Below are 13656 nucleotides of genomic sequence, written 5' to 3' on the forward strand. Positions count from 1 at the left end.
CTCTGAATGTCCTTGAGTGGCCCAGCCAGGGCCCGGACTTGAACCCGATCGAACATCTCTGGAGAGACCTGAAAACAGCTGTACAGCGACACTCCCCATCCAACCTGCCAGAGCTTGAGAGGATCTGCAGAGAAGAATGGGAGAAACTCCCCAAATACAGTGGTGCCAAGCTTGTAGCGTCATTTCCCTGAAGACTCAAAGCTGTAATCGCTGCCAAAGGTGCTTCAACAAAGTACTGAGTAAAGCGTCTGAGTACTTATGTGAATATGATATTTCAGTTTTTTTTATCTGTTATGCATTTGCAAAGAATTCAAAAAACATGTTTTTGCTTAGTCATTATGGGGTATTGTGTGAAGATTGAGGGGGGGAAAAATGATTTAATCAATTTTAGAGCTGTAACGTCACAAAATGTGGAAAAAGTCAAGGAGTCTAAGTACTTTCCGAATGCACTGTATAACAGTCTTAAACACATACAGTAATAACTAGGACCCTGTGTTTTGTGCAATCATGTGACATGCCTGGATTTTAACCTTTATTTATAACGCATGTATACTGCACCACTTTAATCACTGTCTGTTTTTATGCATAGAAGTTTCACAATGTAGTTGGATGAAAACACATTTGTTTTACTTATTTAAAGGGAATTTTATTTGGTTTAGAAAGTGCCTTCAGAAAGTATTCATACCCCTTGACTTAGTCCAGATTTTGTTGTGTTACAGCCTGAATTAAAAAAGGAATTAAAAATAATAATAATTCTCACCCATCTACACACAATACACCATAATGACAAATTCAAAGCATGTTTTAATTTTTTAACATTTATTGAAGATGAAATACAGAAATATCGCATTTACTTAATTGCTTTGCCACATTTTTTTACAGTATTACTTTAGAACTTGTCGCAAACAGAATGCATATTTTGGATTATTTTTATTCTGTACAAGCTTACTTCCTTTCTCTTTGTCAATTAGGTTAGTTTTGTTGAGTAACGAGAATGTTGTTCATCCATCCTCAGTTTTCTCCTATCACAGCCATTAAACTCTGTAATTGTTTTAAAGTCACAATTTACCCCCTGGTGAAATCCCTGAGCAGTTTCCTTCCTCTCCGGCAACTGAGTTAGGAATGACGCGTGTATCTTTGTAGCAACCGGGTGTATTGATACACCAGTGTAATTAATAACTTCACCATACTCAAAGGGATATTCAATGTTTGCTTTTTACATTTTTACCCATCTACCTATAGGTGCCCTTCTTTGCGAGGGATTCAAAAACCACCCTGTTTTTTTGGGTTGAATCTGTGTTTGACATTCACTGCTCGACTGAGGGACCTTACAGATACAGTATGTGTGGGGTACAAAGATGAGGTAGTGATTAAAAAATCATGTTAAACACTATTATTGAACACAGAGTGAATCCATGCTACTTATTATGTGACTTGGTAAGCAAACATTTACTCCTGAACTTATTTAGGCTTGCCATAACAAAGGATTTGAAATACTTATTGACTCATTTCACTTTAAAAAAAATGTATTAATTTGTACAAATACATTTTTTTTTAAAAGAACATAATGCCACTTTGACATTCTGGGTTATTGGGTGTAGGCCAGTGACAAAACATCTCAATTGAATCAATTTTAAATTCAGGCTGTAACACAACACATTTAGGAAAAAGTCAAGGAGTGTGAATACTTTCTGAAGGCACTTTGCAGAGAACTGCTGAATAAAGATGGTCCACTTTAATGTGCTTCCATATTTCCAATGGTTTCCTTTCATAAAGCCAGCATGCTAGGTGACATGTCATAGAGCTACAGGCAATGTTTGTAACATTTAATAACTTACTATTTATAATTACAGGAATGCCTTCTTAATGCATGCCACTTTAGGCCATTTTGTATGCTATGTACCGGTAATATGTAGTTGCTACAACCGATTCTCCAACAGAAGCTAGTTGATAGGTAGGGCAAAGGGTAAATACATGTCAGAGTGGTCCTGAGTGATGTGTTTCTGGAGATGTTTGATAAAGATTATGATGATGATGATTAGACTTGGTACAGTAGGTGAGAGGTGTAGCAGGTTGCATGAAGGATCACTGGCTGCCTTTAGATCCCACAGCATCCCTCACGTCTTGGGGCACTTGGACAGTCATACCATCCATCCACTTCTGCACTGTCACCTGGCAACCAAGACGGGACCTGTCAATCATAAGCAGATTAGAGGCAGATGATTTCAGAGCATTTATATTAACTACTCCAGATTTGTTTTACTGAATTACAGAATTTCCTGCACTTTGTTGTGTCTATGTCAGTTCAGCAGTGAGGCCGTTCCACTTGTTTCTGTTTTGACCGGATTAAATCAACATTTATTGTGTGTGCCTGTTTTGATTGAGCTGTGATTGCGTATGTAAATCATAACATTTCCACAAGCGAAGGGGAGCGAAGGACACCTTATCTTTTCAAAATGAAACTCACGTCTTGGTAAGCCCGTAAGCTAGATCTAGCATATCCATCTCCTCATCCACCATTGGTTCCATCTTCTCATAAAATGCCTTGTCAAAAATGAGATGACAGGTGGAGCATGCTAATGTCCCCTCACATGCACCTGAAGAACAACAGACGAGACAATAAAGGGACATATGTGAAAATCCTTAAAGACACCTGGATAGTAGATGGCTTTTATACTGTAAATGCAACATACAGTGATACATATTTGCTAAAGATATTCATATTTTACTTGTCTATTTTTCCTGTTTACATACCAAAACCACTTATGTCCAAGTTTTTGTTTACGACAACATCCAACAGGGTCTGTCCTTCAGTAACAGCAGTGGTGGTTTTGATGCCATCTTGGTTAATAAAGTGTATTATGACTTTTTCCTCCGACAAGCTGTCAAAACCAGAGCTTGTTATAAACCATGACTTTCCAGATAAAGAGTACATATTATTTATCTTAATCAATATGTTTGAAAAGGTTGAACATTTAGCGGTCTTTCTGGATGTATTGTATCAAAGCCTATTAAAAGATTTTCATCTTCAGCCAACTGAATTAACATTTATCAGCAGTTTTTATATTATCACCCATTGTAGAGGTACTCACTATAATATGGCTCTGGGTAAGAACAGAGAAAGAACAGTATGAATACATAATTAAAATGTACACCAGATTATAAAATATATGGTTTAAAGAGACCTATAAACTAACTTTAGCAGATAATGTTATGGTCCTAAAAGCTATTTCAAATTACCTACCTGTTATTTTCAGAGTCGGAGTGTATGGCCGAGTGGATGCTGATTGCTTTGCCTTGGCTGTGTGGGGTCCAGGTTTTAATGAGGCAAGTTTTGACTCCCATTGAGATACGGGGTGTATTGACCATCTTAGTGAAAAGGAAGGAGCCGAGATGCAAACACCTTGCCATGTTGGCCTGTGGCGTGTCGATTGTGGACTGAGTGGTAAGGGGGCCTCTGGTGAATACCATCAGCCTTGAGTAGAACTCAGCCCACAAGAAGGGCCAAGGCCTAGCATAGATAACCTAACGTCAGCTCTGCAGGTGACAGAGAATGGTTTAACTAACATCTATAAGAATTATACATCTCATCAACCCTAAGTTCAAACTGTAAGGCATCGTAGATCTTCAAGTATGCATCCTCAATGGCTTCCTACACTGTTTACACACAATTAGCACATTTTGACTTCTGATGAGAGCTATTTGTTCCTCATAAAAATATGCTGTTGTTTTTCATTGAAAAAAGAATGCGATCTCTGTCCAGAAAACTTAGACATAGACCTCATTTAATTGCATTTGGAGCAGCCACCTGTTATGTGACTATATGGATAACCTATAAGACTTTATTACCTACAAGATGTTGAACATCTGTCTCATCTACTGTCTGTATGATGATTTGTGGGCGTTGTAAACCTGCTTTAAGTTTTAGAATGTAACACATTTTTACAGGAGCTCACAGAAAACTGGCCCACATATCATCCTCTAGGAATGTATATATAAGTACATTATGTGCACATTAGGTTGTACAATGGTCAGGGTTAGCTCTTAATGTTTGTTAAGAGAATAATGGGAGGAACTCCAAACATTCAGGTGTGCCAAGTTTGTAGTGTCATACCCAAGAAGACTCGAGGCTGTAATCGCTGTCAAAGGTGCTACAAAGTACTGAGTAAAGGGTCTGAATACTTACAGTACCAGTCAAAAGTTCGGACACACCTACTCATTCAAGGGTTTTTCTTTATTCGTACTATTTTCTACAATAGAATAATATTGAAGACATCAAAACTATGAAATAACACAAATGGAATCATTTATTAACCAACACTAGTGTTAAACAAATCAAAATATATTTATTTTTGAGATTCTTCAAAGTAGCCACCCTTTGCCTTGATGACAGCTTTGCACACTCTTGGCATTCTCTCAACCAGCTTCATGAGGAATGCTTTTCCAACAGTCTTGAAGGAGTTCCCACATATGCTGAGCACTTGTTGGCTGCTTTTCCTTCACTCTGCAGTCTAACTCATCCCAAACCATCTCAACTGAGTTGAGGTTGGGTGATTGTGGAGGCCAGGTCATCTGATGCAGCACTCCATCACTCTCCTTCTTGGTTAAATAGCCCTTACAAAGCCTGGAGGTGTGTTTTGGGTCATTGTCCTGTTGAAAAACAAATGATAGTCCCACTATGCGCAAACCAGGTGGGATGGTGTATCGCTGCAGAATGCTATGGTAGCCATGCTGGTTGAGTGTGCCTTGAGTTCTAAATAAATCACAGACAGTGTCACCAGCAAAGCACCCCCACACCATCACACCTCCTCCTCCATGCTTCACGGTGGGAACCACACATGCGGAGATCCTCCGTTCGCCTACAAAGACACTGCGGTGGAACCAAAAATCTCAAATTTGGACTCTACAGACCAAAGAACAGATTTCCACCGGTCTGTGTCCATTGCTCATGTTTCTTGGCCCAAGCAAGTTTCTTCTTATTATTGGTGTCCTTTAGTAGTGGTTTCTTTGCAGCAATAGACCATGAAGGCCTGATTCATGCAGTCTCCTCTGAACAGTTGATGTTGTGATGTGTCTGTTACTTGAACTCTAAGCATTTATTTGGGCTGCAATTTCTGAGGCTAGTAACTCTAATGAACTTATCCTCTGCGGTAGAGGTAACTCTGGGTCTTCTTTTCCTGTGGTGGTCCTCATGAGAGCCAGTTTCATCATAGCTCTTGATGGTTTTTGCGAATGCACTTGAAGAAACTTTGAAAGTTCTTGAAATGTTCCGGATTGACTGACCTTCATATCTTAAAGTAATGATGGACTGCCGTTTCTCTTTGTTTATTTGAGCTGTTCTTGCCTTAATATGGACTTGGTCTTTTACCAAATATGGTTATCTTCTGTATATCACCCCTACCTTGTCACAACACAACTGATTGGCTCAAAAACATTAAAAAGGAAAGAAATTCCACAAATTAACTTTGAACAAGGCACACCTGTTAATTGAAATGCATTCCAGGTGACTACCTCATGAAGCTGGTTGAGAGAATGTCAAGAGTGTGCAAAGCTGTCATCAAGGCAAAGGGTGGCTACTTAAAATAATATATTTTGATTTGTTTAACACTTTTTTGGTTACTACATGATTCCATATGTGTTATTTCATAGTTGTGACGTCTTCACTATTATTCTACAATGTAGAAAATAGTCCAAATAAAGAAAAACACTTGAATGAGTAGATGTGTCCTAACTTTTGACTGGTACTGTCTATAAATCCTTGATGGCAACTGGTGTCCTTGTTACCATGCAACCCTGTCCTTCATGACCAAGGTCTCTGGAGTTCTCTCCCTGACAAACTTGCTCAATGATAACAACATCCTAACAAAACATTGATTTTACCCTTCATTAGGTAATTATAGTTGAGTACAGTCTTTATATTTTGACTTTGCGGGACATCAACTGTAGGCGGTGATTTTAATAAATTGGCATAGCATGGACTTTTAATAGAAGTATGTTTATGTTTTCACCTCTCCCCTCTCATAAATAGGAGACTCATTACAGAAAGATTTGCTAAAGGTTAACAACACGAGGCAGCATAAGCAAAACATAATTTACGTACAAATTACAGCTGTGTCTATGTGATGCCCAATGACGTGTGGAAATATGCACATGCTACCATATATGCACAATGACATTTGTGGGGGTAACTACAACAGGCTGCGATGCAGGACATTGAATGCAATAACCTTCAAAGACAGACATCAGATAACACAGCCCTGTGTTTCAGCTTGTTGAACAATGATCTCCAGTTATGTTTTTCCATTCAACTCACTGCAAAACAAAAAATAACTACAGGAGAGTATCTTCCTGGGTGCAGATCTAATGCACACATCTTATGCACCTATATACCAGTGTCTGTAACACTGGATCAACTACTCTCATCCTACCAGGTAAAGATGCATGATTGAATCAACATTCTCTATGTGTCATATTTCATTTCCCCCCCAACATACTGATGTTTATCATCCATTGAAGAAGTAGTAAACGTACATAGTTTGTGTTGTTATGTTGCTTTGATGATAACACTTTATATGTAGGGTATCCATAAGTTATTCATAACATTTTTAGAAAACCGGTCATGATACTGTACCTTTATGAATGTTGCAGTGTCATTCATGCAACATTCATAACACATTTATTCAACATAATTCATAAGCGGTCTTTAAAATAAAAGTCCCTTTTCATTATAGTACAACAACAAAAAACCTGGGTAATGGTGGTACAGTAGATGGTTGCTAGGTTACTGACTAGGTGGGTTCAAGCTCAGTTCTTCTGCATACCACAAGACTGTGTTAGCCGGCTGAGCTAGGGGCCAGGCGTTCGTTTGTGGAGCTAGTGTATGTCTTCAGGTCTCAGCTAAGGTTGTATACTACTACACTACAATGGCAAATAATTGCTCTGTTGCCACCCAGACCTGGGTTCAAATAGTACTTGACATTTTTCAAATACTTTTAGCGTTCGCTTGAGCCTGCCTGGATTGCCAGATGGGCGGGTGGGGTTTGCACTTTTGGGACTTATCAATTGATCCATTGTGCCAAGCAAGCTCAATCAAGCCCAGCTAGCTTATGTATGTAAAAGAGCTACACCCAGGGCTGGTGCCATTCCATACCACTCTTGTGGCCTTGAGCAAGGCATTTAACACCTACACTACGACAAGGGTTATGCTATAAGGCCTACCCTGTGCTTCTCCCAGCCTGATGAGTTAATAGTGTATCAGGAGGTTGGGTACAAAGGATGAATACAATTTAATTCAAGGGAACTTAAAAATAAAAAAAATGAATGATGTTGAATAAATGGGTTGTGAAGGTTGTTATGAATGATACTGCAACACTCATAAAAGTGGTATGACTGGTATCATAAAGGTGTTATGTACTGTATTCCCCCTTCATATAAAGTGTTACCAATTTTATATTTCGTAAAGATTTTGCCTGGAGAGATTTCTTTATGCTGCAGAAAATAGTGTCCTAAATATATGTTGCCCTATTTGGTTTGATGTGAGAATACTTTAGATGCATGATGTATTTGGCCACTGCTGGAAGAAAAGGAAGTCGTTCTTAATTAATACAACTCATTATATTGAGCTGAACCGTAAGTCAACAAGTCATCTGTCCAAGTGTTAAAACAGGATTTGATTTAGGGGTTTAACATATTCTGGTAGCCTACATGCAAACAAGAGAAGACTTTTCTGAGATTCTACAGTGTGCTGAGAATTAAACACTTTCTGAAGTTTTGAATACAATTCTTGGTCAACCAAGGACCTCTAGTGTCCCTACAGGATATTGCATTCCTTGAAGTATATTGCATCTACACTGAACAAAAATATAAATTGAACATGTAAAGTGTTGGCCCCATGTTTCATGAGCTGAAATCAAAATTGTCATAAATGTTCCATAAGCACAAAAAGCTTATTTCTCTCAAATGTTGTGCACAAATTTGTTTACGTCCTTGTTAGTGAACATTTCTCCTTTGCCAAGATAATCCATGTGCTGGGGACAATAAAAGACCACGCTTAAACGTGTGTTTTGTCACACAAAACAATGCCACAGATGTCTCAAATTTTGAGGGAGCGTGCAAATTGGTATGCTGACTGCAGGAATGTCCACCAGAGCTGTTGCCAGATAATTTAATTTCTCTACCATATGCTGTCTCTAATTTAGTTTTAGAGAATTTGGCAGTACATCCAACCAGCCTCACAACTGCAGACCACGTGTATGGCGTTGTGTGGACGAGCAGTTTGCTGATGTCAAAGTTGTGAACAGAGTGCCCCATGGTGGCGGTGGGGTTATGGTATGGGCAGGCATAAGCTACGGACAACGAACACAATTGCATTTTATCGATGGCAATTTTAATGCACAAAAATACCACAATGAGATCCTGAGGCCCATTGTGAGGTAATTTTTTTTAAGGTATCTGTGACCATCAGATACACATCTGTATTCCCAGTCATGTGAAATCCATAGATTAAGGCCTAATTAATTGACAGATTGACAGATTTCCTCATATCAACTGTAACTCAGTAAAATCTTTGAAATTGTTGCATTGCGTTTATATTTTTGTTCAGTTTATTTCAAGGGCTTTCTTACATGCAGGCCAAAATGAAAGCAGACAGGGACGGACTGGGACCAGAAATCGGTCCAGACATTTCTAAGGACATTTTCAATCATAGTTCTGAGCTATAATTCAAATCAGAGTTTGATAATATGTTACATTGTATTGGTTTCACATTGCCATTGATTCAACCAAAACCCCAACTCCACGCTACTTAAACACACAGGCAGTAATGCTACTGACACATAACATAGGCAGTACACTATAGTACAGCGTTTATCAACTTTTACTGTACCAGGGACCGGTGAAACATAGTCCTCCTCCTTTTTTAACCACTTATTTTTGACCAGCTCCTGGTTTAAGACAAATACAACAGGTAAAAACACAGCTGGAGATACAACTATAACGGTGCCTCTGTTGCCTCCCTGTAGTGTAGATTGTCTCTGCATCTTCTCTGCAGTCACTCTGTCTCTATCTGTCTGTGCTTCTCCTTGTGCTCTTCTGTTGTCACTCTTTGACACTGTGTCATGCTTTCTGTCTCACTCTGTCTGTCACTCCTAAGTGTTCATTGCTATTACATATAGAGCCAACATTTTAAGGAACTGGCAGTACATCTGTGTCTATGTTTTTTCCTACACTCTTAGAAAAAAAGGGTTTCAAAAAGGTTCTTCAGCTGTCCCCATAGGAGAACTCGTTTTTTGGTTCCAGATAGAACTCTCCATGGAAAGGTTCTACATAGAACCCAAAAGGGTTCTACCTGGAACCAAAAATGGTTCTTCAAAGGGTTCTCCTATGGGGACAGCCAAATAACCTGTTTAGGTTCTAGATAGCACCTTTTTTTCTAAGAGTGTACCCCCACTGCACTCATCTCTGAGCTGTCTCTGCTAAGTCTAACATATTTTCCCACAGAACTGGTGCCAGAAGACCAGGGACCACAAGGTGTCGAAAGCGTTCCACAGGGATGCTGGCCCGTTTTCACTCCATCTCTCCAGTTGTGTCAAGTTGGCCAGATGTCCATTTGGTGGTGGACTGTTCTTGATACACACGGGAAACTGTTGAGCGTAAAAAACCCAGCAACGTTGCCGTTCTTGACACAAACCGGTGGCACCTACTACCATACCCAGTTGAAAGGCACTTAAATATTTTGTCTTGTCCATTCACCCTCTGAATGATGCACATGCACAATCCATTTCTCAGTTGTCTCAAGGCTTAAAAATCATCAATAAGGGATCATAGCTTTCACCTGGACTCACCTGGTCAGTCTGTCATGAAATGAGCAGGTGTCCTTAATGTTTTGTATACTCACTGTGTATTTTCCTTAAACATCATGTGTTGTGTGCTTATTCTTTTACCAGGTACTGCAGGATTTGGCTACCAATGGCATGCCCATCTTTTTGTGAGAACTTAAACTGGTCAATCAAAACATTTATAAAATATAAAAAGCACTCACTTTAGACTAGGGACTGCAAAAATACTTTACTAATCATTAGTAAATGGTTTATTAATGTGGGAGTAATAATTAATAAATGATGAACACACAATTTATAAATGCCTTATGAATGGTTATAACGTAGCCTTAAAATAAAGTATTACCCATCCTAGTATAAAGTATTACCCATCGTAGTATAAAGTACTACCCATCCTAGTATAAAGTATTACCCATCCGAGAATAAAGTATTACCCATCCTAGTATAAAGTATTAACCATCCTAGTATAAAGTATTACCCATCCTAGTATAAAGTATTACCCCTCGTAGTATAAAGTACTACCCATCCGAGAATAAAGTATTACCCATCCTAGTATAAAGTATTACCCAACCAAGTATAAAGTATTACCCAACCTAGTATAAAGTATTACCCATCCTAATATAAAGCATTACCCTTCCTAGTATAAAGCATTACTCTTCCTAGTATAAAGTATTACCCATCCTAGTAGTGAATGAATGAACACATAGAAGAAAGCAGAACATCACTGAATAAATTACTAATAGATGATTACTTGTCGTGTGTATGTACTGAATGTGTAACTGATAGATGCACACACACACTACATGTTAATGTTCTTAAAAGTATGTAAATTGTAAAGTATTTTGTCTGTAATGTATTTTTATGTGTCGGACCCCAGTAAGACGAGCTATCGCCATTGGCGTCAGCTAATGGGGATCCTAATAAATAAAAATACATCAAAATCACCGCCCACTTACAGTGCATTTGGAAATTATTCAGACCCCTTGACTTTTTCCACATTTGTTACGTTACAGTCTTATTCTAAAATTGTTCAAATAATTGTTTTCCATCATGAATCTCCACACGATACCCCATAATGACAAAGCGAAAACAGGTTTTTAGAAATGTTTACACATTTATTAAAAATACAAAACAGAAATGCCTTATTTACGTAAGTATTCAGACCCTTTGCTATGAGACTCGAAATTGAGATCAGATGCGTACTGTTCCCATTGATCATCCTTGAGGTGTTTCTACAACTTAATTGCAGTTCACCTGTGGTAAGTTCAATTGATTGGACATGATTTGGATAGGCACACACCTGTTTATATAAGGTCCCACAGTTATCAGTGCATGTCAGAGCAAAAACCAAGTCATGAGGTCGAAGGAATTGTTCGTAGAGCTCCGAGACAGGATTGTGATTAGGGGAAGGGTACCAAAAACAATGTCTGCAACATTGAAGGTCCGCAAGAACACAGTGGCCTCCATCATTCTTAAATGGAAGAAGTTTGGAACCACCAAGACTCTTCCTAGAACTGGCCGCCAGCCAAACTGAGGAATCGGAGGAGAAGGGCCTTAGTCAGGGAGGTGACCAGGAACCCGATGGTCACTCTGACAGAGCTCCGGAGTTCTTCTGAGGAGATCGGAGAGCCTTCCAGAAGGACACCCATCTCTGCAGCACTCCACCTATCAGGCCTTATGCTAGAGTGGCCAAACAGAAGCCACTCCTCAGTAAAAGGCACATGACAGTCCGCTTGGAGATTGCCAAAAGGCACCTAAAGGACTCTCAGACCATGAGAAACAACATTCTCTTGTCTGATAAAACCAAGATTGAACTCGTTGGCCTGAATGCCAAGCGTCTGGAGGAAACCTGGCACCATCCCTACGGTGAAGCATGGAGGCAGCATCATGCTGTGGGAATGTTTCTCAGTGGCAGGGACTGGGAGACTAGACAGGATCGAGGGAAAGATGAATGGAGCAAAGTACAGAGAGATCCTTGATGAAAACCTGCTCCAGAGTGCTCAGGACCTCGGACTGGGGCGAAGGTTCACCTTCCAACAGGACACCGACCCTAAGCACATAGCCAAGACAACGCAGGAGAGGCTTTGGGACAAGTCTCTGAATATACTTGAGTGGCCCAGCCAGAGCCCAGACTTGAACCCAATCGAACATCTCTGGAGAGACCTGAAAATAGCTGTGCAGCGACTCTCCCCATCCAACCTGACAAAGCTTGAGAGGATCTGCAGAGAAGAATGGGAGAAACTCCCCAAATACAGGTGTGCCAAGCTTCATACCCAAGAAGACTCGAGGCTGTAATTGCTGCCAAAGGTGCTTCAACAAAGTACTGAATAAAGGGTCTGATACTTATGTAAATGTGATATTTCAGTGTTTTATTTTTATTACATTTGCTAAAATTCCTAAAAAGCTGATTTTGCTTTGTCATTATGGAGTATTGTGTGTAGATTGATGAGAAAAAAACGATTTAATACATTTTAGAATAAGGCTGTAACATAACAAAATGTGGAAAAATCAAGGAGTCTGAATACTTTCCGAATGCACTGTACTTCCATGGCATATGGGAATGATGAGCGGATAAGAGGCTATCCGTAATTTCAATTAAGACATTAATGAGCGAGCTAGGACAGACGTAGGAAATATAACTATTTGTGTAGCACTTTTGAAATGTACAGCGAAAGAATTCTGAACATGGGCCATTCTTACAGTATTCTCCATCTACATCAAGTCAGAACCGTAGGATAAATAAAGGGGTCATGTAAGCAGACAATAAAAGCTCTCAATGATTACATTTCTCTGAAACAGGCTATAGACTACATGTGCACCACCAAGTCAGACCAGTAGGCTAAGTTAAGAGGGGGAAAGGGATCAAATGATTAGGGTGAGGCACATGGGCTACTAACAGCTTACTACACAACATACTTAGTATTACTTTCTTAGCTACAGAATACATATCTCCCTGGCATATTACATCATTTATGCAGCAGAATACAATACCTTTTTGGTCTCACCTTGTGCTGTGCTCACTTGACTAGGAAGTTGGTGCGGCGGTCCTTCGTGGGCAAACTTTGTCTTCAAAGTCTGGCATTCTCAAGATTTATGGTGCTTTCAAGAAAACTGGGAACTATGAAAAAACAAGGTCAAATCATGACATCAGTGATCTTCAGGTCTGAGATCTAGAAAGAGGCCCAAGTTCACAACTTGGAATTCTGAGCTGGATGACCGTTCAAAACGTATTTTTTCCCAGTTGGAGCTAATTTTTTTCTGAGATCCCAGTTGTCTTGAACTAACTGAAGTCTGAGATTTCGCAGTTCCGAATTTTCAGTTGTTTTGAACGCTGCAGAAGTCATGCTGGATTGACAGCATGCCCAATGTATTCAACCTTTTCTGACCCAAGGCATTGCATGTTAATGTTTATCCTTTAAAGCTTGAAAACTCAGACTTGGACCACACACCCACTCCACTGAATAGCAGGCTAGTGATTGCTTTGCCACACTTGCAGTTAGCCACTGATTCCTTCCAAACCACTCATTGCTGAATTTGCGATTTCCGACTTGTTGTGCAATGTTTATGTCCAACGGCCGATGAGCACTGATACGTTTTATCTATAATTTCTCGTCATATGACAAGGATTGACAATTTGATTCATAATGATGACTGCTTGTCTAGCTTGCTAGCTAAGATTTTGAAAGTATGATGTTGACATGATCAGTCCAAGCAAAGCTACGGTAGATATAACGTGATTTGACGTCATTTTATCTGTGGCCAATGACCTTGAGCCTTCTTGTATGGGCATTTCTAATGTAAATCTATGGCAGCACCCAAG

General features: G+C 39.5%; 1 protein-coding gene across 1 annotated transcript; it reads right to left on the reverse strand.

The window, feature by feature from the left end:
- Positions 1-510: 510 nt before the first annotated feature.
- Positions 511-3484, reverse strand: fdx1b (ferredoxin 1b). Its single transcript, XM_014197045.3, has 4 exons — positions 3245-3484; positions 2755-2882; positions 2468-2597; positions 511-2191 (listed from the first exon to the last, which is right to left on the reverse strand). The coding sequence occupies exons 1-4, from the start codon at positions 3469-3471 to the stop codon at positions 2086-2088; spliced, it is 591 nt and encodes a 196-aa protein (XP_014052520.1). The 5' UTR covers positions 3472-3484; the 3' UTR covers positions 511-2085.
- Positions 3485-13656: the final 10172 nt, after the last annotated feature.

The sequence above is a fragment of the Salmo salar genome, chromosome 04 (assembly GCF_965601325.2).
Source record: "Salmo salar chromosome 04, fSalSal1, whole genome shotgun sequence".
Taxonomy (NCBI): domain Eukaryota; kingdom Metazoa; phylum Chordata; class Actinopteri; order Salmoniformes; family Salmonidae; genus Salmo; species Salmo salar.

What these genes read in the sequence shown, in the direction of transcription:
- fdx1b (XM_014197045.3), bottom strand. Translation starts at nt 3,471, where the DNA reads ATGGTATTCACCAGAGGCCCCCTTACCACTCAGTCCACAATCGACACG. An exon ending in TCCGACTCTGAAAATAACAG is followed by an intron (nt 2,883 to 3,244) that starts GTAGGTAATTTG and finishes TGGTTTTGACAG; the next exon opens with CTTGTCGGAGGAAAAAGTCA. An exon ending in CTTGGACATAAGTGGTTTTG is followed by an intron (nt 2,598 to 2,754) that starts GTATGTAAACAG and finishes GTTGTTCTTCAG; the next exon opens with GTGCATGTGAGGGGACATTA.